Here is a 22,995-nt window from a genome sequence, read left to right as displayed (position 1 = left end):
CTGACATTCAAATTGCTGATTGTTGTTGGAGTTGTATAGAATGTCATGGAAGGTCATAGAACATCATGGAATACTATAGCAAGAATTGAGTTGAACTGTCAGAGCTGGAAGAGATCAAGGAGCTTGAGATGGAGTGATGGACTGGCACGGAGAGGAAGATGGACTGGTCAAAGTTATACTTCAAGTCCGTGGCAGAACCCGAGCCAGATCCCAGCCCCAAAGGCCATGTCAGTTCCTGTGCTCCCCACATGCAGAGACAGCAGTATTCCTGTTACCAGCTTAGCAGCTGGATCTTTTCAAGGCAGAAAGGACCCAGTAGAGCAATGCAAAAATGGCAGGCTTTGTGCTGTAATCCCTCCTCTTCCTCACCTCCCCCCAATCTCTGTTTTTAGACATTCACAGAGTTTTATGGCTGGGTCTTCTGGATATGCTTGAACCAGTGGTAGAACTAGATTTCTTGTTGCCTCAGCTCCCTTGGCCCTGGGGGCCACTAATGCAGCCACTAATGCCACTTCATGCCCTCACCCTAAAGACCCAAGCTCAGGCTGCACTGCCCCTACACATCCCAGACATTGCAGGGGGCAAGCCTAATACAGGCCTCCTCAGTCCACCCTCAGCCTTGAGACCTCCAGTCTGGGCTTAGACAAGATTTTTTTCCTCGGTATCTATACTTTTTAAGGACAGGGAACTGCACAAAGCTTGGTTCACCATTAAAAGTTTGAGGAGGCCTCTGTAGACCTTGGGAATCCTCTCGATTTCTGTGAAAGTTGGGGAAATTTGAGTGAGGGTCAAACTATGGAAACAGGTCTCACCAGAGGAGGAAAGTGAAAGCGGCCCTGGACCTGGGGCCCAGGCTTTTGAATTCCAGATCTGTCCCTGTCGCTGGCGCTGGCGGGCTGGGTGACCTTGGGGATGCGCCTGCCCTTCTCTAGGCAGCAGCAGACCCTTTGATAACTGGTGGAAGTTGGCACAGATGGTCCCTAAAGGCCCTGGTGTGCCCAAAAGGCAGACAAAGCTGGGGCGCGGGAGCTACAATTGGCTTCCCTGGCAGGTGAGTCCTTCCTGTGAGCGGCCTGGGGGCGCCCGCGCGCGCGCTGCGGGGCCTTCTCTATGCCTAAGCTTGGGCCCAGCAAGGTTCCAAAGGGCTCTGCAGCCACCCCGGCTCCCCAGCCAGTCCGCTCCGCCTCTCTCTGCCCGTCTCTCCCTTTGGAATAAACTGCCGGGTGGCGGCCAGGGCGCCACAGCGCGATTGCATGGCGACCACGGAAACGGGACGAATGCAAAACCGAAACCAGGGCTCCTGCGAGCCCCACCAGGGCGGGGCCGGCCCGCCCGTTCGCAGTGTCCCCTGCAGCCATCCGCCAGGTGTGGGGGCGGGAGTGGGGAGTCCCTGTGAGGGGTTCTGTACCCTCTCCGCCCCCTTCCAACGCCACTTCAGACTTATTAGCATTTAAAGAGATACGCACAGAGGAAAACAGGGGGCGGGGCGGGCACGCCTTCCCGCCCGTGGCGATTGGGCCGCATGCCTGCCAATCAGGGCGCGGACGCCCCACCCTGTGGCTGTGGAGTTGTGGGGGAGGGAGTATGGGGGAGCTGCCCAGAGCCTGGGGAAGGGGAGCCAGTGCAGGAGGTGGCTGGAGCCGTGGTGGCGGCAGCAGCAGCAGCAGCGGTGGCGGCGATACTCTCAGCCACAGCAGCCGAGGCTCCAGCCTTGGCCCGCGCCGTGCAGCACACAATAACCGGACTGGAAAACGAACCGGGTCGGGTAAGCGCTAGGGGCAACCTGGAGCCCCCGCCTGCCCACGGTCCTGTGCAATCCCGCATGCTCCGCTCAGGCCGCCTGGAGAGGAGCTCTAGGGCTGGGCCGGTGGGCCTCCGGGCCACTCTCCGATCCCCTTTGGAACCCGCCTCGAGGACTGTCTGGCGAGGGCCGGGGCAGAGTCCCCTGGGCCTGGGCCACCGAGGCTGGGGGGTGGGGGAAGAGGGCGGGCAGGCGGGCGGGCTAGCCTGGGCCCTGCCTCCGGGCTCTCGGGGAGGCGGGGATGAGGCCCGCACGTGCTGCTGCGCGGTCCCAGGAGGGGAGCCGCCAGCCAGCACCCCCAGCGGTGCATCTGTAGGCCGGAGCTCTGCAGCTTTGTTATAGCACATTAACTGGAACGGCTGTGTTACTCGGGTATTCAGCAGCCCGGCAGCCGCCCCTCCCTTCCTCTCCTCTCCCCTGCGCATCTCCTGCCTCTCCCCTCTGTGGACCAAGCCAACGCAGGGGCCTAGGTCCCACGGATTGGGGTATCTAATCCATACTGTTTGCCTCCTCCCTGGGGGAGCACAGTGGGCCTGTAAGTTCTCCACTCCCCTTCCGAAGCTCGGCCTTGAGGCTCCAACCAGCCGCGCCCCCTACTCCTGGGCCTCCGAGCTAATCTGGCGTCCGCCCCCGCAGACTGGCAGGGGTGTCTCTCTCCCTGGACCTTGGGTTACAGCTAGAGCTCAAGCTAGTCCTTGCGTTAGAACTGCAAGGCCGCTTTGTCTCGCCCCTCCCTCCCCGCGGCCCTCGCCGCGCCTCCTCTTCCCTCGGAGGACACTGGCCGCGTTTTTTCTCTCGAGCCTCCCGTTTAAAAATAGTGATAAGGACGACGCTGGGAGGGGGTTTCTGTGTCAGAGGCCGAAGGAGCCATTATTGTAGTAGGGAAAGCACCGTCTGATTGTTGTGAGAGAGCTAGAGAAGCAGACAAACCGGCCAACTTCGCAGTTACTTAAAATACCCAGCCCGCCGGGCCACTGTCATTGTCTACTGCAGACATTTCTGACACTGGTGACCGCCCGACTTTGCCTAGGCTCCCTGGCCACGAAGAGCTGTGTCCACCAGGCGGGCCACAGACCAGGTGTCCGGTATGCAGCCCGACTGGCCCCGCACAGTCACCCTCCTTTTTGGCCAGACTCTTGGTAGCCTGGGTGTCGAGCTCAAGGCCAGCTTTGTCCCGCACACAAACACCTCCCTCTGCGGCTCTGCCCTCCTGCTGCATCCGCGTGGGTATGGGCAGGGTGAAGGGCACTGCGTTGTTGGAATCCCCACCCCACACCTGGGGGTTCCAGCAGAGCCCCCATCCCCCAGTACGGCTCCCCTCATTCAGCCCTGCCTACCGCCCTGGCAATGGACTGGAGGCCTTCCTGAGGAGCAGGAGAGACAGAGCAACCCAGCAGCTTGGCAGGCCCTTCTTGGACCTTTGACCAACCTCTGACGGTGGAGAACCATTTGAGAGGAGACAGTGAGACCCAGTAAATCCGTCACTTGGGAGGAAGGCTAGCTGGTGACTTTTGTGACACCAATAAGTATTGCAGATAGCACAGTACACTCACCTCCTCCCACCTTGACTAGTGCCAACACAAGCCCCCTAACTTGGCACCTAGGTATCTGCAGCCCAGTGCTGGACCAGCCCTCTGCCCTGCCTCAAACCAGCAACCACCTGGCATATCTACCCTATGTAACTCCCCTCCCCATAGCCAAACCCACTCACTCTACGCGTCCACGTTCTCTGGGCCCTTCTCAGTGCCTTTCCTGCTTGTCTCTTGCAACCCATGATGATCTCTTCTTTCTCAGCACTCTGCCAAGCTGCCCGAGTCCCTTGGGCATTTGGGGGCTTATCATAGGAGACAAACTATAATTAAGTTTCCCTGCCACATTGTCTCCCTGATGTCACGGATGTCCGAGTTCTCTCCGAAGCCCTCAGAGGGGTCAATGAAAGCTGGAACTCAGGCACAACCCCCTCAAAGCCTAGCAATGCATGGCAGTTAAGAAATGCCCCCAGAAGGGCTTGCTGTACCTCTCCAACTTGTACTTGTCCTGGTCCATGTGAAAGTGACTACAGAAATGACACTGAAGGCTCAGGTACTTATGGACTATGCCTAATGAGGGTGGAGAAGGGGGATGGGTTGCAGCTATACAAAAAAGTTAAATCCCAATATCTCCCTTCTGCAGCCAGCTCAGTACCTGAACTGCCCAGACCCCAGACTACACGTACCTTTGGTTGCTTATTCGTGAGCCTAGAGGCAAACCGTGGAGAGATGGAAGATCTCTATATGCAGGTGGCTCATCCTGGGAAGCTTTCAGAAAGTAGAGGAATTTAGCTAGGCCAAGATTAGTGGTATGAGCAAAATTAGGAATGGGAGGGAGGTGGCTGACAGGCCGCTTGAGTGAGGTGAGTCTTTTCTGGTTGAGATTATTTTGCTCTGAGGTGGTTGATGCCCAGTGGTGGGGGCTCCCAAATGCTGGCCTGTGGAATGGGGATGTGATCATAGGGAAGGGGCCATCAAAGAATGGGAATTAGGAGCTTTTGATATATGTGTGTGTAAATATGCCACACTAATTTGGAGTTTTAGCAAGGGTTTTAGAGTGGGGTCTTGGTCGTAAGTCTAGCAGGTAAGAGACCACCTTTGGATCCGGAAGTAGAACTGGGAGGTAGGCTATCTCTAGAGAGAAGCTGTACCATGTCGGCCTCCCTTCTGCTTTGTTGGGGTTGCAGAGGGGGAAGGAGAGAGCCTGGAGCCTACTGACGAACATGGTGGAAGCTAAGGGCCCTCCAGGCCTCTGCTCATCCCCTTCCTTCCAGCTGCACAGACCTTTAGGGAGCCCCAGTTTGGACTTCTGTGCTTAGATACAGGAGTCCTGAGCCCTGGAAAGCGACAGGGACTTGCTTAAGGTTGCACAGCATTTAGGAATAGGGGGACAGGCTGCTGCTTCCTCCTGAGCAGTGGCTTTTTCCACTGTATCTCACTGTGTCCCATGGCCTTCATTCAACACACATCTCATTAGCCAAACCCTCATCTCGCCTCACCCATTCCTTAAGGGTGAAGGGGTGCAGTGTTAGCTCGGGAACCCCATCTGGGATCCCCTTCTCCCCTAACATGACTCTCTTGTGCTTCTTGATCTTGGTCTGCAGCCTGTCAGGGGCTGAAAGTTTCAGAAGGAAGGGAGGTAGCTGGAAGATGTTGGCAGTCTTGAGAATTGCCTCCTAGCATAGTGGAGCTGTGAAAAATTCCTCAAGAACTATTACATTTACACTCTTGGAAAGTGTGTGTATGGGCGGTGGCGGGGGCAGGGTGGACAGGAGGAGCAGCTCTGCTCCACTGGTCCTGGGGAATAAGGGAATGAGGAATAGCAAGCCTCACAGGTCACTGGCTTGCTTACAAAACCAAAGAGGAAGAAGGGGCTTCCAACCCCCTCACTTGCAGATAAGCTACTCGCGGCTAGAAGAGGGCATGCCCAGTGTTAGTCCATAAGCTCCCCTGTTTCTAACCCTGTCCATGCAGATAAAATAGGTGATAAAGATAAAGATCCCAGGGTGGCATTTCAGAGCCTTCCTATAGCACTGCACCCATATCGTTACCAGGAAGTTCTTTCTCAGAGCTAACATGAGTCTCTCGTGCTGTACTTAAATTGTGTGTGTGTGTGTGTGTGTGTGTGTGTGTGTGCATGCGCTCGGGGGGTGGAGCTGAGAGCAGGTGGCCACCATTGCTCTTCTCCTTAACAATCTATTGGAGATTTCATAGGTGTTAAACCATCTCTCCAACCTCTATCCTCTAAGTTAAATAATCACAGAGACCTTCATCTCCTGTCCTCGGCCTTGCTTTTCAAACCTGTGCCTGTGTAAGTGTATCTCTGGCAAGGCAGGGAGAGAAACCAGAACCACTGCAGAGGCGCAGGTGCCAGCTGAGGGAGGGTGCACTGCTCCACTGCACCTCCGCTCTGGGACTAGGGGACAAGGGGGACAATGGAGAAAATGGCTCAAGGGGTCTTGGTAGAGTTAGAGGCTGATGTGCTGGTGCTGTGGTGGTCTTTGCAACCCTTTGATCTGCATTTCTTGTTGTAGAGCCTTCATTGCTTTAATCTCCTGCAGGGTTTTTTCCCCTTTTGCCTTCCAAGCAGATACTAACCCTCCTTCTCCAGCCAGCATTCCTCAGCCTGCCCTGTTAGGGGCTGTAGCTTTTCTCAGGGGAAAGAGGGCTGCAGTGGGCCTGTTGTGGTGCCCCTCCTCTCTGGTCAAATAGAAAATATCCGCGGGCTATGCCTAGTCCATTTTGAAAGTACAATGTTAGGCAGAGTCATGAGGTGCAGGCGGGAGGAGTGTGTCTAGGCTGAAACAGGAGTGTGTCTAGGCTGAAATGCATCTCTGTCCTGCAGTGGCAGACTGGGCTGCATGAACGAGGGATCCAGGTCTCCCAAAGAAGCCTGGGACCCCCTAAGTCACATGGTAGGGGCATGACTCAGCAGGCACTAGAAATGTGGGCTGAGGACTACCCTTGTCCCAGCTTCTCGCTAAACCTGGGCAAGCAGGGCCCCTGGTCCGATATTTCATTTCTAGATGGGGAAACTGAGGCCCAGAACAAGGAACGGATTTGCCCAATTTACACAAAAGCACAAGGCTGTGAGCACATTGATCCTGATCCCCTCCCAAGCCTCAGTTTCCTTAGCTGGCCTCTCACATAGGTTATGGTTTGTCTGTGGGAGCGGATACATAGGAAAGTCAAGGGTCTGCGTTGTTCACTTGGCCTATTTTTCCCTTTGCAGGCTTCCCTCGGCTCCCTCATCACATCTGTTTCCCTGAGGTCAGCTGCGCTCTTGTTCTGCATCTGAGCTGGGCTGGGCGGTGGGGGGTGGTGCCTGCCTCCTGTCTTCGGTCTCACTCGTGCTGTGCTAGTACTGACGTAGTGGAAGCCGTACTATGCAGGCATGGCATCCATCTGAAATACATTTCTCCCTAAGGAGGCTTGGGAGCTGGAGAAGGGAGTGGCAAGTACATGACCCTAGGAGCCCCTTCTGTTCCAGGCTAGCTGGGCATGGAACGTCAGCAGCCGGAGGTGAAGGCCGGGGCACCAAGAAGAGTCCCCAGGAAAGCCCATTTCTTGGGAGAGGTGGGGTGTGGATGACCTCATTTCGCAGACTGGAGAAGCCCCTGTCTATTGGGCGCTGGGGCTAAGGAGCAGAGGAGTGAGGCTCGGAATCCTGGAGCGGGGCACGCGGGGAGAGCAAGTCTTGAAGGTCAGGCCAAGGAGTCTGGCCCAGGTCCTGTAGGCAATGGGGACTAATTTGGGAAGCAGAAGAGTGATTCGCTGAAATCAGGGCTGTAGGAAAATGAACCTGGCAAGGCTGTGCAGGACGGACAGGATGCAAGGAGAGAGGCGGGGAGGGGGGATTGTAGCTAAGAGGTTCGTGTCATCTTTAGAGCACATGTAGCAGCTCAGCAGCAGCAGCGGAGAAGGTGGCTGGAAGGGGCCCCATCACAAGGCTCCTTTACTGAACATCTGCTCTGTACCTGGTGAGCAAGTTGCCCTTGCCATTCATCATCTTGAATCCTTATCCCATCCTCCATGGTAGGTGACATTTTCTTCATTTTCCAGATAAGGCATTTGAGTGTCAGAGAGGTTAGGCCGCTCTGTTAAACCCTGCAACCTGTAAGGGGGAAAGCCGGGGCACTTTAGTCCCGGCCTGAGAGACTTCAGCCCAGCTGGGATTCCGCTGAAGCAGTGTTGTTTGAGCTCCTGTGCTGTGCCAGATGTGCTGAGTATAAGGGAAAGGAGGGGCCATCGCAGCGACACGGATGGACAGACTGCGGCTTGGCAGAGTGAATCACCTGAGGCTGAGTATGTTATCAACTCCACCGAGAGGCTGCTAGTGGAGGAGCAGGAGCAGGGGTGAGGGGGCCCCGCGGGGGACTGTGCTGCCTCTAGATTGGTGGGGTGCCCTCTTGAGAGGAGGTGCCCCTGGACAGAAAGGATGAAAGTCAGTGAGGGGTGGGGATAGGGACAGCTTGGGTGGGGCTCTGCCAGTAGCATCCACGGCACCACCGACAGGCACCAAGCTGGGCAGCCCTTCCTTCGGGCCCTGAACGGATGGTTTGGACACCTGGCCTTGTCTGTGGGCTTTAAAAATGGTTAATGAAGTTTCTGATTTTGTCGTGGGTCATTTTCTTTCAACAATACCTCCAATTCTGCATCTTTGTCCCAGTTGGCAGGTTTCTGTTGGATGCCCCCCCATTTTTGGCCCCTCAAACTTATCTCCCAAGGGAAGTGAGAGCAGAGCACCACGTTCCATGGTCTGGGAGTGGGGGTGGGTGTCACTGATGAGGACGACAGCCCCAGGCTGGGTTGGCAGCCCTTGGGTTCTGGTCAGCAGGCTTTTTGGAATGTGCTTAGATGGGGCCAAAACAGTGGCAGCCAGCGAGGACTGGAAGTACTTCAGAGAAGGTTCCGCTGGGGCTGGGGCTGTGGTGAAATGGGAGGGGGGAAGATGAAGGCCCCTGTGTGCCTGGCTCTCAGTCTTCGTCGTGTGATTGGGGACCAGCGCGGTGCAGCAGAATGGCATGGAATTGGGACTCCAGAGCCCTGGGAGCCGATGTGGCTCCGTGACTGTGCCATTGTGTGACCTTAGGCAGATCTTTTCCCAAGCCTAGGCAGTGTTCTTCTCTGTGACCAGGAGTTACCTTCCGCCACCAGGGGAATGGGGAGCACATTATAAACTAGTAAAGTACCCTCAGTTGGATGATGGATGTGTTACTTCCATTTTCTTTGACATTGGTACTTTGGGCTGAGGCTGAATGCTTGACCTTTCTGGCCTGCGCTAGAGAATCTGCCTGGTTGAAATACCTAGATAATCCAGGGCCCTTTAGCCAGTACCTGACTTGAGGCAACTTTCGGGTCCCTGAATATGAAAGTTCAGCTGAAGCAGAAACCAAGGCCTCCTGTGAGATAACAACGCAGCTGCTGTCACTTACCATTTGGGGAAACTGAGGCCCGAAGTGGTTTGGTGACTTATCCACAGAGCCCCAGAAAGCACCCTATTCAACCCTGACTGAAGTAGTTTTGCTGCTAGAAATTGTTCAGCTATAGTTTGAGTAAAATATTTTAAAAGTTATTTGCTCTGCTTTTGAGCCTCTGCTATATAACGCATTGTATCTGGTACTTGACGTACATTGGTTTTGTTCTTTGTAATAGGTTTAAGAGGTAGGCATCGCAGTGTGGCCTCATTTTTCAGTTGAAGAAACTGAAAGAACTTGATTTTGCCCAGGTGGGCAGAACTGATTGCAGTGCAGAAGTAGTTGACTGCCAGGGGTGGGGGCAGGGGGCAGTGGGGTGGCTCCCTATCCTTACCATTCCTTCCTCAGCCCGGGTTTAGTGAGAAGCCAGGGGCAGGATGGATCCAGAGTGGGCTTGTCCCCAGGAGAGCTGAGTGGAGGAGTTTGGGCCATGCCTCTGGAGCTGCCACGTAAATCCACACACTCCTTCCCTGGACTCAGCCTTCGCTGCGTTGGATGAGCTGTGACCCTAGGACGCTGGGCCAGAACATGCAAGGCTCAGGCTGCAACTGTTTCCTCCTCACCAAGAAGGGTCCCCGAGGCACATTGGCGGCTGGTCTCCTGCCTGTTGTTTGGAGAGCAGGGGGAAGGAAGAAGCTCTGCCGTAGTAGCCAGCTTTCTACTGGTTCCAGAATGGATCAGAGCTGGCCCTGGGAGCGGGGATGGCCACATCCCATGCCCTGCCGGGACAGCTGCAGCAAGTGGCCCTTGCCTGGGGCCACAAACTAGCGCTGGAGGGTTCCCTTAATGTACAGGCCCGCCTGACACTTGGAGAGCCACACAGGCTGTGAAACCTAAGGGCTGCAGGACCCTGTGTTTGGCAGGACCGCTTTCTTGGTGGGAACTGTGATGGGAGGAAGTTCCAGCCTAGGGGAGCTACAAGGTCTGTCCCTCATCCCCTTTGCCGTCTGCCACACTTCACTCTCCTGCCCAGTGAACTCTGGCCCAAAGTAAGGGCAGCATAGCCCACTGGGGCAGGGCAGCACCAGGACCCGGAGGGGTAACGAGGAAAGTAGAGAAAGGGCCTGAGTCAAAGGTGGCGAGGTGGGGCGGGCTGGGTTCGGGGCTACCAGCTGTGAGTCTTCACCGCCCGCTGCTGTGCCTCCTGTCTTTGGGGGAAGCAGACAGAGACATTGTGGGTGGCTGTGAGGAACACATGGTCCTAGGAAGGGCTGGGCAGGGAGCGGGGAGGTGGCACTGGTTCCAGGGTGGTTCTTGCCAGGAAAGATGACCCTGGGCCTTGTTGGGAAGAAAGCCTGAAGCTAGAGGGAGAGAATCTCAGTCACGGGACACCACCCGCCCTCGTTCACCCACTGCCACCACATAATCGTAGGCCATTGCAAACTCCCCTCAGGAGAGAACTTTGTATAAACCCACACACGTGTCTTCAGAATCCCCTTGCACCTGGCTCCTCCTCAGTGTGGGCCAAGACACCTGGTACCTCAGGCTCCCCACAGTACATGGCTCTCCCAAATGAGTGGCCTTTTACACAGGGTCTGCTACTCCGCAGCTAACTGGGACCTGACCAGGAAGGCAGTAATAACAACAGCACTGCCAGTCTGTCTCATTTGCACTGCGCTTTACAGTTTACAAAGGGCTCCTGGTGACTGTTGTCCCATCTGAACCCCACCCCACTGCAGTGGACCAGGTAAACGGGGACAGGTAAAAGAGCTGTTCTGATCTCCACAGAGGGCTGCTTTGCCTGTTCTGCGTCCCCGGGCATGGCGCCCGGACCCCTGTCTGTGGCCCATGGCTCCTTCCACAACGTACTGCAGATGCTTATGGCAGAGAAGAGGACAGGACAGAGAGCAGTGGGCTGGCCTCTTCCCCAGTGGAGCCAGAAGTAAGGGCAACAGCAAATGCGCCATGGCCCTGACACCAGCAGGACAGTCCACCTTCAATTAATGAGGAAATCTAGGCCCGTAAGCGTTTTCACTTGGCCCTCGCTCTTCCTTGATGCCAACTCACAGTTGCTGATGTCACCCACCCCCTCTCCTCACTAAATCACTGCCATTGCCACTCACCCCTGTGATAAGAGTCAGACTGAAAGCCTCCTCCACAAGGGATAGGTTTGCTGAGCCCAGGGGGGATGCCTTTTCCCTTTCACATTCTTTTTTTTTTTTTAGTATTTATTTATCTGTTCATTTATTTATTTATTTATTTATTTTTAGAGAGAGGGGGAAAAGAGAAAGAGAGGGAGAGAAACATCAGTGTGTGGTTGCCTCTCACTTGTGCCCCCAACTGGGGACCTGGCGTGCAACCTAGTCATGTGCCCTGACTGGGAATTGAACCAGCGACACTTGGCTCGCAGGCCGACGCTCAATCCACTGAGCCACTCACATTCCTTTGTGTATGTTCTATTGATTATGCTGTTACAGTTGCCCCAATTTCTTTCCCCTTTGTTCCCCTCCACCCAGAAACCCCCATCCCTCCAGCAGTCCCCCACCCTTAGTCCATGTCCGTGGGTTGTGTATAAAGATCTTCTCAACATCCCCCTGTCCATTCCCCACACTCCTACCTTGCTTCTTAATTCCTGCACCATTTTCCTCCCTCTCCTTCTTCCCCCTCCCAGCTGCCCTGCCCCGACATGCTCCCCATATCTATGATTCTGTTCCCACTCTGGTTGTCTGCTTAGTTTACCTTTGTTCTATTCCCTAGCTTCTGTTGTTGATAGTTGTGATACTATTTTCATTTTAATGTTCTTAGTTTTGATATCCTTTTTCTTAAGTAAGTCCCTTTGACATTTAATATAATAATGGCTTGGAGATGATGAGCTCCTTTAGCTTCACCTTGTCTGGGAAGCACTTCATCTGCCCTTCCATTCTAAATGATAGCTTTGCTGGATAGAGGAATCTTGGTTGTAAGTCCTTGCCTTTCATCACCTTGAATACTTCTTGCCAGTCCCTTCTTGCCTGCAAAGTTTCTTTTGCGAAATCAGCTGATAGTCTTATAGGCACCCCTTTGTAGGTAACTCTCTGCTTTTCTCTTGCTACTTTTAAAATTCTTTCTTTATCTTTCACCTTTGTCATTTTGATTATGATGTGTCTTGGTGGGTCCTCCCTGGGTCTTGTTTGTTTGGGACTCTGCTTCCTGGACCTGTATGTCCATTTCCTTCCTTAAATTAGGGAAGTTTTCCTTCATTACTTTTTCACATAAGCTTTCAAATTCTTGCTCTCCCTCTTCACCTTCTGGCATCTCTATGATTCAGATGTTGGCACGTTTATAGCTGTCCCAGAGGTTTCTGAGCCTCTTCCTATTTTCCTCACTTCTCGTTTCCTCTTTCTGCACTGGTTGACTGTTCCTTTTCTATGTTCTGATATGTTGATTTGTTCCCTGGTTTTCCCTCCCTCACCACTAGTTTCATATGGATTGTCTTTCATTTCAGCCAGGATAGCCTTCCTTCTTTCCCCGTCCTGTTTAATCTTTGCTGTTAGAGCTGTGAGCATCCTAATCACCACTGCCTTAAACTGTGCTTCTGTTAAGTTATCTATCTCTTCATCCGTTAGGCGTGCTATCTGCTCGTTGCTTACTTGTGCCACTGGGACCTTGATCTGCCCCCACTTCTGGGTCGTGCTTCTGTCCCCTCATCTTTCTGTGTTTGCCTCTGTGATTTGCGCAAGTACTGTTGCTCCTGTTACGCTGTAAGGGGCGGAGCCTTAGGGATTCCTCAGTAACGGGCCACCCGTTTCACCTCATGGTGGCGCTGTATGTGGGGGAGGGGTCTGAGAGGGAACAATGCCGCCTGCTCAGCAGTGGCCCCTTTTCCAGGCACTTCTCCCTCTTCCGTATGAGACTGGCACCCCTCTAGCTGCTGCCCTGGCCGTGGTTCCCAGAGTGGGTGGGTCTGCGGACGTTCTAGGACTGTGGGGGCCCTTTAAACAAGCGGACTGTGCTGAGACCGGCAGTTTCTGCCTCCGTCTCAACCCCCACTGGTTTGCACAGTCAGAAGCAATGAGGCCTGATTGTCCCCAGAGCTGGGACAGTGATTTGCAGGATCTGGTCTGGTGCTGGTAGCGCTCCCCACGTGTCCCTCCCGGCTTTTTAAAACATGTGACTGAGCTTTCCGCCTGCCTGCTGCTACCACCACTGCGACCACCGCTGCGGCCGCTGCTGCCACCATACTGCGTCATCTCTGCCCGGGCTCCGCCCCTCCTACCTGTCTGGATGAGTATTTCTTCTTTATTTCTTTGTTTGCTGGACTTCCATGCCGTTTGATTTTCTGGAACTTCTGGTTGTCTCTAGTTTTGATTAGTTGTATTCCTTCTTAGGTGTGGAGGGAGATGCAGCGTGTCTGTCTAGGCCTCCGTCTTGGCCGGAAATCTACCTTTCCCATTTTTCCTGGGATGTGATGATGAGGTATGAAGAGTGCTGGCCCTCCAACAAAGCCTCAGCAATAATGGCGGGGACTCTTTAAGGCCTGCCTCATGTTGTGCTTTCAGATTGTCGCATATGGGACTCTCTCCCAGTTAGCCTAGGAACTCCCCAAAAGCAAGGGCTAGGGGTTCCCCCTCCTTGTCCCGCCTAGCATCACTGTGCTCAATATCTGTCACTTACCAAATAACAGGAGAGATTTGTCTCATCAATTCCGCAGAGGGGAGTACAGTTTTACAAACAATGGCACTACTGCCACCCCATCTCCGGCACGCCCACACCATAAAGACAATGCTGTCAGTCATTTCAGTGATTTGGAAAGTGCAGGGAGGGTGTTCAAATACATGCTAGGGCCCCTACTCCCATCGGAGCGCAGGATCAGGATTGTGAGCAGTGTGTGTGTGTGTGTGTGTGTGACTGTGTGTTTGCCGGACTGGGGAGCCACTGTCTATTGGGGCTATGGTTTGGAGGGCTGAGCTGGAACAATGTCACGTAAAAACATGTCACACGGGAAAAGTACCCTAACTTGAGCAGATGGGAGTACAAAGCTCTGCAGAGAGGGGGTCAGATGAGGTGTTTTTTCCCTTTTATTTTCTGGATGACCAGCCATTATCTTCCTCCAAGTTTAATACGCAGTTCTGCAGAGTGCTCCTGATGGAAGCCTGGATCACACTGATGCTTCAGATATCCAGCCAAGCAAGGCTCAGGGCCCAGAATTAATGTCTGAGAAACGGGACCAGGGCTCCAGATGGGTTCCTCTAATAAGGTCAGAGGCCAGAGCATACCCCTGGTGCTGCCCTACTGTCTGCCACTGGGGGTAGGTGCATGACTTTTATCATGGCGGCAAGCAATCACGGGGCTGCTGTGCTGCCGGCTGCGGCCAGGGCACAGTGGTGCCTGCCTCTCTGTCTGGCTCCCAGCAGCGGTCCTGCCTCCATTCCCTTATCCTGGCTCCCTGTCTGCTAGTGGCGACCCTACAGAGAAGGGCCATAGTGGTGAGGGACTTTCCAGGGCAGGGTCACTGGGCTTTAGCAGGCTGCTCACTGATCTAGCCACTGACCAGCTGTAGTAACTGGCATAAATACATCAGCCCTGGTTTCAGGGGCAGGCTATGTGTAGCTAGAGGTGGATGGTAACTCTTTTTTCATTTCTTTTTATCCTATCTCTGTGGCATTTGGCCATTTGGAGGATTGTGAGCCTAGACCAGAAGGGTGTGCCTTGCACCAGGTTTATTTATTTAAAGACACGTTCAGAGCCTAGCTCTCAGGCCAGGAACATGAATCATGTGCAGTTGTGCCTTCAAGTTCTCTCTAGAGATGGGAAGCGTGATGGGGGCCAACATAATGAGGGGCGCGGAGAAGGAACTGTCTGCCTCATGGTTCTGAAGTAGAACTGGAGGGTTCCAGTGTCCAAGGGCCATGTTCACATCTCTTCCCAGCAGGGCAGTCACTGAAGTCTGACCTAGACCACCCCCACACATAAGCACGTGGGGGAGGGGTTGCTACGCCTCTCCGACTGAGGATACGAAACCCAGAGAGCTCCTTGCTCCAAGGCCACCAAGCGCTCTTAGCAGGTCCTGGATTGCAGCTCCAGAATGGGGGTTTGTGAGGCTCCTGCTCTGGGTTTCTGAAGGTCCTGTAGTTTAGGGAGCCTCTGAGGAGGAGGAGAAACTTCAGGTATTCTTTTCTTCTCCGCCCCGGGCAAGATGTCAGGGAGAGCCCGGGCAGAGGTGAACTCGAGGCCTGCACCCCGCAGAGGTCAGTGAGGCCTCCAGGGGCTGTTTCGCTAGATGCTTTTCCAAAATTCTATGACGTCAGAGCTGACCTCCATCCTGCCTTTCCTGCCTCTCCCTAACCTACCCCCTTTGACCAGCCCACCCACACCCAATAGCGCCACTGGGCCTTTCTCACATCTGCAGTTCCCCTGCCCAGTGCAAGGGGGTAGAGGGGACGGCTGCCTGTTGCTCAGTGTAGGGTTTCGCTGCCTTGGGGCCCAGAGGAGGCTGGCCCAGCGAGCCAAGCATATGGACCCCATTAAGGTTTTCCCTACATTTTCTCCTTCTCCCCCGTTCCGCTGAAGCCTGAAACCACAGACACCTGTGAAAACAAAGCCTGCCTGGCTGCTTGCTCACCAGTCCTGTCTCTGTCTTTCTCTCTCTTGTCTCCTCCAGACCCACTGTGATGCTTCCTGACTGATGACATCATAACAGTGCCCAGAAGCCAAAACGCTGCATTTCCAGCTGAACACACCTGAGTTGTCCCCGTCACCATGGAGACCCAAAAAGATGAAGCTGCTCAGGCCAGAGGAGCAGCAGCCTCTGTGGATACCCAGGACCAAGGGGCAGAGAAAGGAGCCCAGAACAAGGCAGCGGAGGTGACAGAAGGTCCAGCGTCAGAGCCACCCTCGTCTGGCCCAGGTAGGCTGAAGAAAACTGCTATGAAACTCTTTGGTGGCAAGAAGGGCATCTGTACCCTGCCTAGTTTCTTTGGAGGGGGACGGAGCAAAGGTTCTGGGAAAGGCAGCTCCAAGAAGGGTCTTAGCAAGAGCAAGACCCACGATGGCCTGAGTGGAGCAGCCCGCAGCCATGAAGGCATTGTTGGTGAAGGAAGCGGCCCCTGCTTACCTCTGCCAGAGTCACCCTGCCAGCTTCCCAGTTCCCAGAGTGCCCATGGAGCTCTGGAGACAGGCTCCAAACACAAGACGTCTGCGGTTGGGGCCGTAGACAAAGCTGGGGCTGAGAAGGCTTCCTCTGTGCCCAAGCCAAAGAAAGGCCTCAAAGGGTTTTTCAGCAGTATTCGCCGTCACCGGAAGAATAAGGTCTCTGGGGCTGAGCAAAGGGAGCCAGGGGCCAAGGGGCCTGAGGAGGCCAAAGCCAGGCCTTGTGAGCACGTGAGCTCAGTCCTCCCATCCCATGCTGAGGAAACCCTTCAAGACCCGAGAAAGGAAAGTGCCAAACCCCAAGATGTCCCTGGGCCGCAAGTTTCTTCAGCCTCAGAGCCTTCTCCAGCAGCCACTGAGAAGACAGCTCGTAAAGATCCAGAGAAACCCATGGGAGTCTGTGCGTCAGTGGTCCTGCAGCCCAAGCCTGCCCCTGAAGCCAGTGGCTCAGAAGAGCCCCAGAGCCCAGAAACAGGGGAGAAGGTGGTGGCAGGAGAGGTAAATCCACCCAGTGGCCCTGTGGGGGACCAACTGAGCCTCCTGTTTGGAGATGTCACATCCCTGAAAAGTTTTGACTCGCTGACAGGTTGTGGTGACATCATAGCAGAGCAGGACATGGACAGTATGACAGACAGCATGGCCTCTGGAGGCCAGAGGGCCAACCGAGATGGGACCAAGCGAAGTTCCTGCCTGGTCACTTACCAAGGAGGTGGGGAGGAGATGGCCTTGCCAGATGATGATGATGAAGAGGAAGAAGAGGAGGATGAGGAGGTAGAATTAGAGGAGGAAGAAGAGGAAGTCAAGGCGGAAGAAGATGACGACTTAGAATATCTGTGGGCAAGTGGTCAGATGTACCCAAGACCCAATGTGAATGCGGGCTACCAGCCCACCACGTCACCAGGCCACCAGGGCTATGTGCTCTTTGACCCAGGTCGGTCTTATCCTGGCCTAGCTCCTGGAGACCTTTTGACTCCTCAGAGTGACCAGCAAGAGTCTGCCCCCAACAGTGATGAGGGATATTATGATTCAACCACACCTGGATTTGAGGATGATTCAGGGGAGGCCCTGGGGCTCGTCCGCAGGGATTGCCTGCCCCGAGACAGCTACAGTGGAGATGCCCTCTATGAATTCTATGAGCCAGATGATAGTCTTGAGAACTCCCCACCTGGGGATGACTGCCATTATGACCTCCATGGTCGAAGCTCTGAGATATTTGACCCTTTCTTGAACCTCGAGCCCTTTACTTCCTCTCGGCCACCTGGGGCAATGGAGACAGAGGAAGAACGGCTAGTGACCATCCAGAAGCAGTTGTTGTATTGGGAGCTTCGGCGGGAGCAGCTTGAGGCCCGAGAAGCCCGGGAGGCACGTGCCCGAGAGGCTAACACCCAGGAAGCTCACTTGAGAGAGGGCCGAGGCCGAGAGGCCTACGCCAGGGAGGCTTGTGCCCGAGAGGTGTGTGCCAGGGAGGCTTGTGTGCGAGAGGCATGTGCCAGGGAGGCTTGTGCCCGAGAGGCATGTGCCAGGGAGGCTTGTGCCCGAGAGGCATGTGCCAGGGAGGCTTGTGTACGAGAGGCGTGTGCCAGGGAGGCTTGTGTACGAGAGGCGTGTGCCAGGGAGGTTTGTGTGCGAGAGGCCTGTGTAAGGGAGGCTTGTTCCCGAGAGGCCTGTATCAGGGAGGCTTGTGCCCGAGAGGCCTGTGTCAGGGAGGTTTGTGTGCGAGAGGCGTGTGTCAGGGAGGCCCAGGCCAGAGAGGCTCGTGCTCGAGAGGCCCAAATCCGAGAGGTCCAGGCCTGGCCAGTGAAGCCCATCATGGAGTATCAGAGGAGACCCCTAGGCCCGTCAGTGATGGGCCTGGTGGCGGGGACATCAGGGGCCTCTCAGACTTCACACCGAGGAACCACGTCGGCTTTCCCTGCCACTGCGAGCAGCGAGCCGGACTGGAGGGACTTCCGTCCTCTAGAGAAGCGTTTTGAGGGAACCTGCTCCAAGAAGGATCAAAGTACCTGCCTGATGCAGCTCTTCCAGAGTGATGCCATGTTTGAGCCAGACCTGCAAGAAGCAAATTTTGGAGGATCTCCCAGGAGGGCCTACCCTACTTACTCACCCCCTGAGGAGCCAGAGGAAGAGGAGGCTGAGAAGGAAGGGAATGCCACCGTGAGCTTTTCGCAAGCCCTTGTGGAGTTCACCAGCAACGGGAACCTCTTCTCCAGCATGTCCTGTAGTTCTGACTCTGACTCATCCTTCACTCAAAATCTCCCTGAGCTGCCCCCCATGGTGACCTTCGACATTGCTGATGTGGAACGGGATGGGGAAGGCAAATGTGAAGAGAATCCTGAATTCCACAATGACGAGGACCTTGCAGCCTCCTTGGAAGCTTTTGAGCTGGGCTACTACCAGAAACATGCCTTGAACAACTGCCGCAGCCGATTCTACCAAGGCCTGCCTTGGGGTGTGAGTAGTCTTCCTCGATACTTGGGACTGCCTGGCATGCACCCACGACCACCACCTGCTGCCATGGCCCTCAACAGGAGGAGCCGCTCCCTTGACACTGCAGAGACCCTGGAGCTAGAGCTGTCCGATCCCCACCTGGCCCAGGGCTACGTGGAGTCTGATGAGCTTCCGGCTCAGCAGGAAGATTCAGAGGAAGAAGAAGAGGAAGAATGGGGCCGAGACAGTCCCTTGTCCCTCTATACTGAACCTCCAGCGGCCTGTGACTGGCCTGGCTGGGCACCCTCTCCCGTCCCAGTAGGGACGGGCCCGGCCTGGATGAGTAGCCATCATCCGGATGGGCCTCCTAGCCAGTCTCTGTATGGGCCGGCAGCGTGCTGCGTACCTCCGGGGGCTATGCCAGTATTGCTGTCAGCACCAGGGCCAGAGCCAAGGGCACCTGGGGAACCCGGGCCTCAACGAGCTCGACCTTCACACCTACCCCTTCCCAGAGGCCCTTGTTATAACCTCCAGCCACAGGCCTCCCAGAGTGCGAGGGCCAGGCCGCGAGATGTGCTGCTGCCTGCCAACGAGCCCAGTTGCTCCTCCGGTTGCGGAGGTTTCGGCCCCAGCCCTGTGCTGCAGGCCAAGCCTGTGGGCATCACCCATGGCATCCCTCAGCTGCCCAGGGTCCGCCCTGAGCTCCCACAGCCTCAGCCCATTCACTATGGGGCTTCCAGCCTTGACCTGTCAAAGGAGAGGGCTGAGCAAGGTGCCTCTCTCCCCACCAGCTACTCCACTGCCGTGAAAGGGAACCTGGCTGAGTAATCATCAGTGTTGGCGTGGGGGCATTGGGGCCTGAGCATGTGAATGGGAATTGGGTTGGGCAGAGGGATTGGGGGGTGGGGGTTGCTGTTTCACTTGAAAATCTTTTGGGCCAAGGAAAGCTCCTACGAGTTTTCGCCTTCGTTTTCCCACTTCCCTCTTCTGCCATCTGTGGCCACATTCAGCTCAAGTACATCTGCCCCAGGAGGCTGCTGCTGCGCTCCAGTTTTTGCTTTCGGGGTTTCTTCTTGTGACCCACGCAGGGTTCAGGATGCTGTAATTTTGTGCCTATCCCAGTTGCCAAGTTAGTGATTATATATAGAGCATGCATCCTCGACACGGGCTGAACCCTTAGCGCCCCTGCCACCTTACCGCCCAGTGAGTGACGAACCACAGATGAACAGCCAGGTCTGCACTGCCTCCCACGTGGGGACAGGGGCTCGTCTGCTGTTAGCAATGTGAAATTATGGTACAGATCGTCCCCACCCCCACTCCATTCCGTCTTGGCGTAGCTGCCACCATTACATCAGACGACTGTAATCTATTTGTCCCAGCTAGCTGTCCTTAGAGAGGATCAAGTAGCATGTATCTCACCGCCTACTGCTGTGGACTTTGGCATCATAACCAGATGGGGGCCTTTTAGCCTGGCCTGCCATAGCTTGGGTTGAAGACACAAATGCTAATCCCCTTACTGGAGTGATCAAAGTAATCCAGTTGCAATTGCAAACAGAAGACAAAATAGGGTTCTATCACACACTGCCATAAGTCTTGAGCTCCGGAATGATAGGATTCCCCCCCTCCTTTTCCTGTCTTAAGCTTGTGACTTCCTGAGTTACAGGTGCTTTTGAATTTTGGTTCTTTTTTTCCTCCAAAGGAAATTGTCATAATCTCATCACAAAGAATACATTCTTTTAACTGAGATACAAGAAGAGAAGCAGCCTAAATTAGGCTTCGCTATAGGGGTTGGGGGTTTTGCAGGTTCCAGGGGGAAGAACAGGAAATGGAGGTCCATTTATCCGAGCCAGCAGGAGAGAGGATTTCAGATTTTGCAGAGCTCGAGGCTACCCAGCTTCTTAGAAGGGAAAATTGCTTGCCATCCCCCACAAAAACAGAAACAAAAAATTCCTCATGCCTTGTCCAGCCCTTCATTTGGATGCTGTAAAGAAGCTCCAGACTAGCACTCCCGAGAGACAGGATACCAAAGGCATCTAGGCTGCTGTTCTGGGCTCTGTAAAGAGCTTTCATTTTGCAGTTAGCCAAGCCCTTAGCATCATCAAAGGACCAGGCAGTTGTAGCCCTTATGGAATGAACGGTGCCCTCCTTTCTCCTGCATCCACACAGTCCTAATGGCAAACTAGCTTGGAAACACTGGTGGGGAAAAGTTGCTGACAGGGAGACATTGCAATAGGCTGATCTTACCAGGCTTAACCTCTCATTAATCACCAATACGGGAGGGTTCCTTTGAGATCTATTGGAAATAGCAAATGGAATATTTTTTGGCCTGGATGTGTTGACACAAACAAATAATGATCCTTGCAGAGCCCCCACGGTCACTCCTGTTCTTGCCCCCCACCCCCACCCATTTTCTTGCCTGTTAAGAGAAGAGGTCAACTGGGCTCCTGCCATTCCTGAGATACGGCAATTTGGCTCGGGAATGGATGCCATTGACCTCCCAAGTCACAGAGGTGACTTTGTGGGCAAACTGCCCCTTGCCCAGGGACATGTTTGTACTGGTCTTTGTCACCCTTTCTCAGATTGGGGTTGGTCCAGTGCCCCTCCCCCCAAAATCAGGTGCAGCTGGTAGAAGCTGTAATCCTGGGAGCATCACATCAGTTTGCGTGGCACCAATACCATCACTCAGGGGACCCAGATCCGCTCTCCAGGCTGACTTCGTCAGCATCATGAAGAAATGTGTCAGTCATGGTGCTGGAGAATGCAATAGGGTGAGGAAGGCCCTCCTCACACCAAGCACAGCATTCCAGGAGGGAAGTGCCCCAATGCCAACCTTCTGTCCTCTCACCAAAGTTGCCCTGGGAGGGTGGGGCTGAAAATCGGCCTGGCTGTTTGGCAGGAAGTAAACACTCACCAAATGCCTTTACAACGGGAAAACCCACTACTTGCCTCCTCTGTCTCTGCTTGTCCTTTCGGGCAGCTCAAGCTCCTGTCTGGGTGTGGACTGTGGCAGCCACAGCGGGTCATAGAGCCATCACCAGCCTCCAGAGCTCACTGGGCCACCAGCCTATCTGGGAAGAGAAAAAGTAGGTGGTCAGCCTTTGGCCAAGGGTTGACGAGAGGGCAGCAAGAGGCGCCACCTCTGAAGGGAGAAGTCGTAACCCTGACGTCCTTTGCTGGGCTTTGGAAGGTTGCAGACCACAGAGCAGGGCCTAGGACTGAGTAGCAGCTTATGGTTTGGACAACATTTCTGCCTGCAAGTCCTTTCGTTGTCCTGGCCAGCCCAGGGACAGGATCCTCACCGCCAGCAGTGGGGCAGTCAGGGTGCATGGCTGCAGAAGGGGACTCTACTTTAGAGTCTCACTTGGGATCCAAGAGTTCTTGGCCGAATCCCAGCTGCAGCCTAGAAGCAGTAGACCTTCCTAGGGACATGCGATAGCAGTGCAGGGTGACACTGGGACAGCCAGCCAAGCTCCAGGCCTCTTCCCAAACATGGGCCAGTGCTTGCTTGGCTGACACCAAACGTGCCTGGGATAAAGGTGTCAATGTCAAGTCCACCCCTCCTAGGCTGTGACCAGGTAAACTCCATGTCTGCACTGCGAGGTCTTAGGATATTGCTTTTGGATATGGCTTCAAGGCAAGATATGTCTTGTGGAGAGGTGGCTGCCCTCATCTCTACCCAGCAGGCTTATCTAGTGCCAGACAGCTCTGATCCTGAGAATTCCCAAGTGAGTGGTCCTTGGGGGACCAGTGCCTGGACAGAAAAGGCCACCTAGGAGGCCTCTCCCAGGGCCGCCTGTTTCTTGGTGCTTTAGCGCCTTTGAGGTAGCCCTGCTCTGGGGCCCAGATAGGGCCTGCTCTGCCCACTCGGACTCCGCTTGGGCACCAGTTCATGAGGCACCTGGGCCAAAGGCTGCAGGCAACACTAGTCTCCCTCTGTGCTGTACCAAGGAGGGAAGTAGCTTCTCACACCCAGGGTGCATTTCCCTTATCCTGCTGCCAGCGGCTTTCCCACCCTTGCCAGTGCCACCAGCCTACCTGCCCTTGGCCCCCGGGCCCAACTGCTAGAGGGAGGCATGGGGGGATTAGCAGGGAGACTTCAAGTTTACCCATGTGTCTGTTGCATCCAAGTTGTTTTTAATATATATATATATTATATATCAAAAGTCAATTATCTATTTTTGTATTGTTTGCATTTTATATTCATGGAAAACAATGTTTATCAATGGTTCTTTTCTGATATATTTTATTTTTAAGCGGTGCTGTTTACAGTTTTAAACAAAACAAAGATGACACAAAAATTGCTGCTGCTTATGCAGAGGGCTGGCATCTCACCGGCCCAGGGCCCTCACTCTTGCCCCTCCCCCAGCCCCGGTGTACCACACTGTCCGTCCCCTCCCTCCATGACAGGGACAGCAGAAGGTGCCAGGTACTTAGACAAACGCCAGGTGACTCAGGCATGTGGAACCTGGTAGACAGCGTGTCGTGTTATGCCTTTATTTCATTTTTTCCCCCTTTTGGACCCTGCCCCTTCCATGTCTGGAAGGATTCATGTCTCTCTCTCTCTCACTCTCTCGCTCTTTCTCTCTCTTTATTCTTTATGTTCTGTGCTTTTGATTTGAAGCCAGAGTGCCCATGTTGTGCTACTTGTGTTGAGATTCTCCAAAGGAACATTGTGGGGACAGGGACATTCTCC

The 22,995-nt window shown here is 54.5% G+C and overlaps 1 protein-coding gene across 1 annotated transcript; it reads left to right on the top strand.

The window, feature by feature from the left end:
• The first annotated feature begins 1,618 nt into the window (after nucleotides 1-1,618).
• AMER1 (APC membrane recruitment protein 1) lies at nucleotides 1,619-22,859 on the top strand. The gene is made up of 2 exons (XM_090264941.1): nucleotides 1,619-1,765; nucleotides 15,388-22,859. The coding sequence occupies exon 2, from the start codon at nucleotides 15,486-15,488 to the stop codon at nucleotides 19,128-19,130; it is 3,645 nt and encodes a 1,214-aa protein (XP_090121067.1). The 5' UTR covers nucleotides 1,619-1,765; nucleotides 15,388-15,485; the 3' UTR covers nucleotides 19,131-22,859.
• The last annotated feature ends 136 nt before the right edge of the window (nucleotides 22,860-22,995 follow it).

Source organism: Furipterus horrens, unplaced genomic scaffold, assembly GCF_987537825.1.
Source record: "Furipterus horrens unplaced genomic scaffold, mFurHor1.1.pri manual_scaffold_17, whole genome shotgun sequence".
NCBI lineage: Eukaryota > Metazoa > Chordata > Mammalia > Chiroptera > Furipteridae > Furipterus > Furipterus horrens.
Note: the sequence above shows the minus strand (reverse complement) of the source record. Positions and strands in the feature narration are given on the sequence as shown.

Excerpts from the sequence above, each read along its gene's own strand:
- AMER1 (XM_090264941.1), top strand. The coding sequence starts at position 15,486 with ATGGAGACCCAAAAAGATGAAGCTGCTCAGGCCAGAGGAGCAGCAGCC.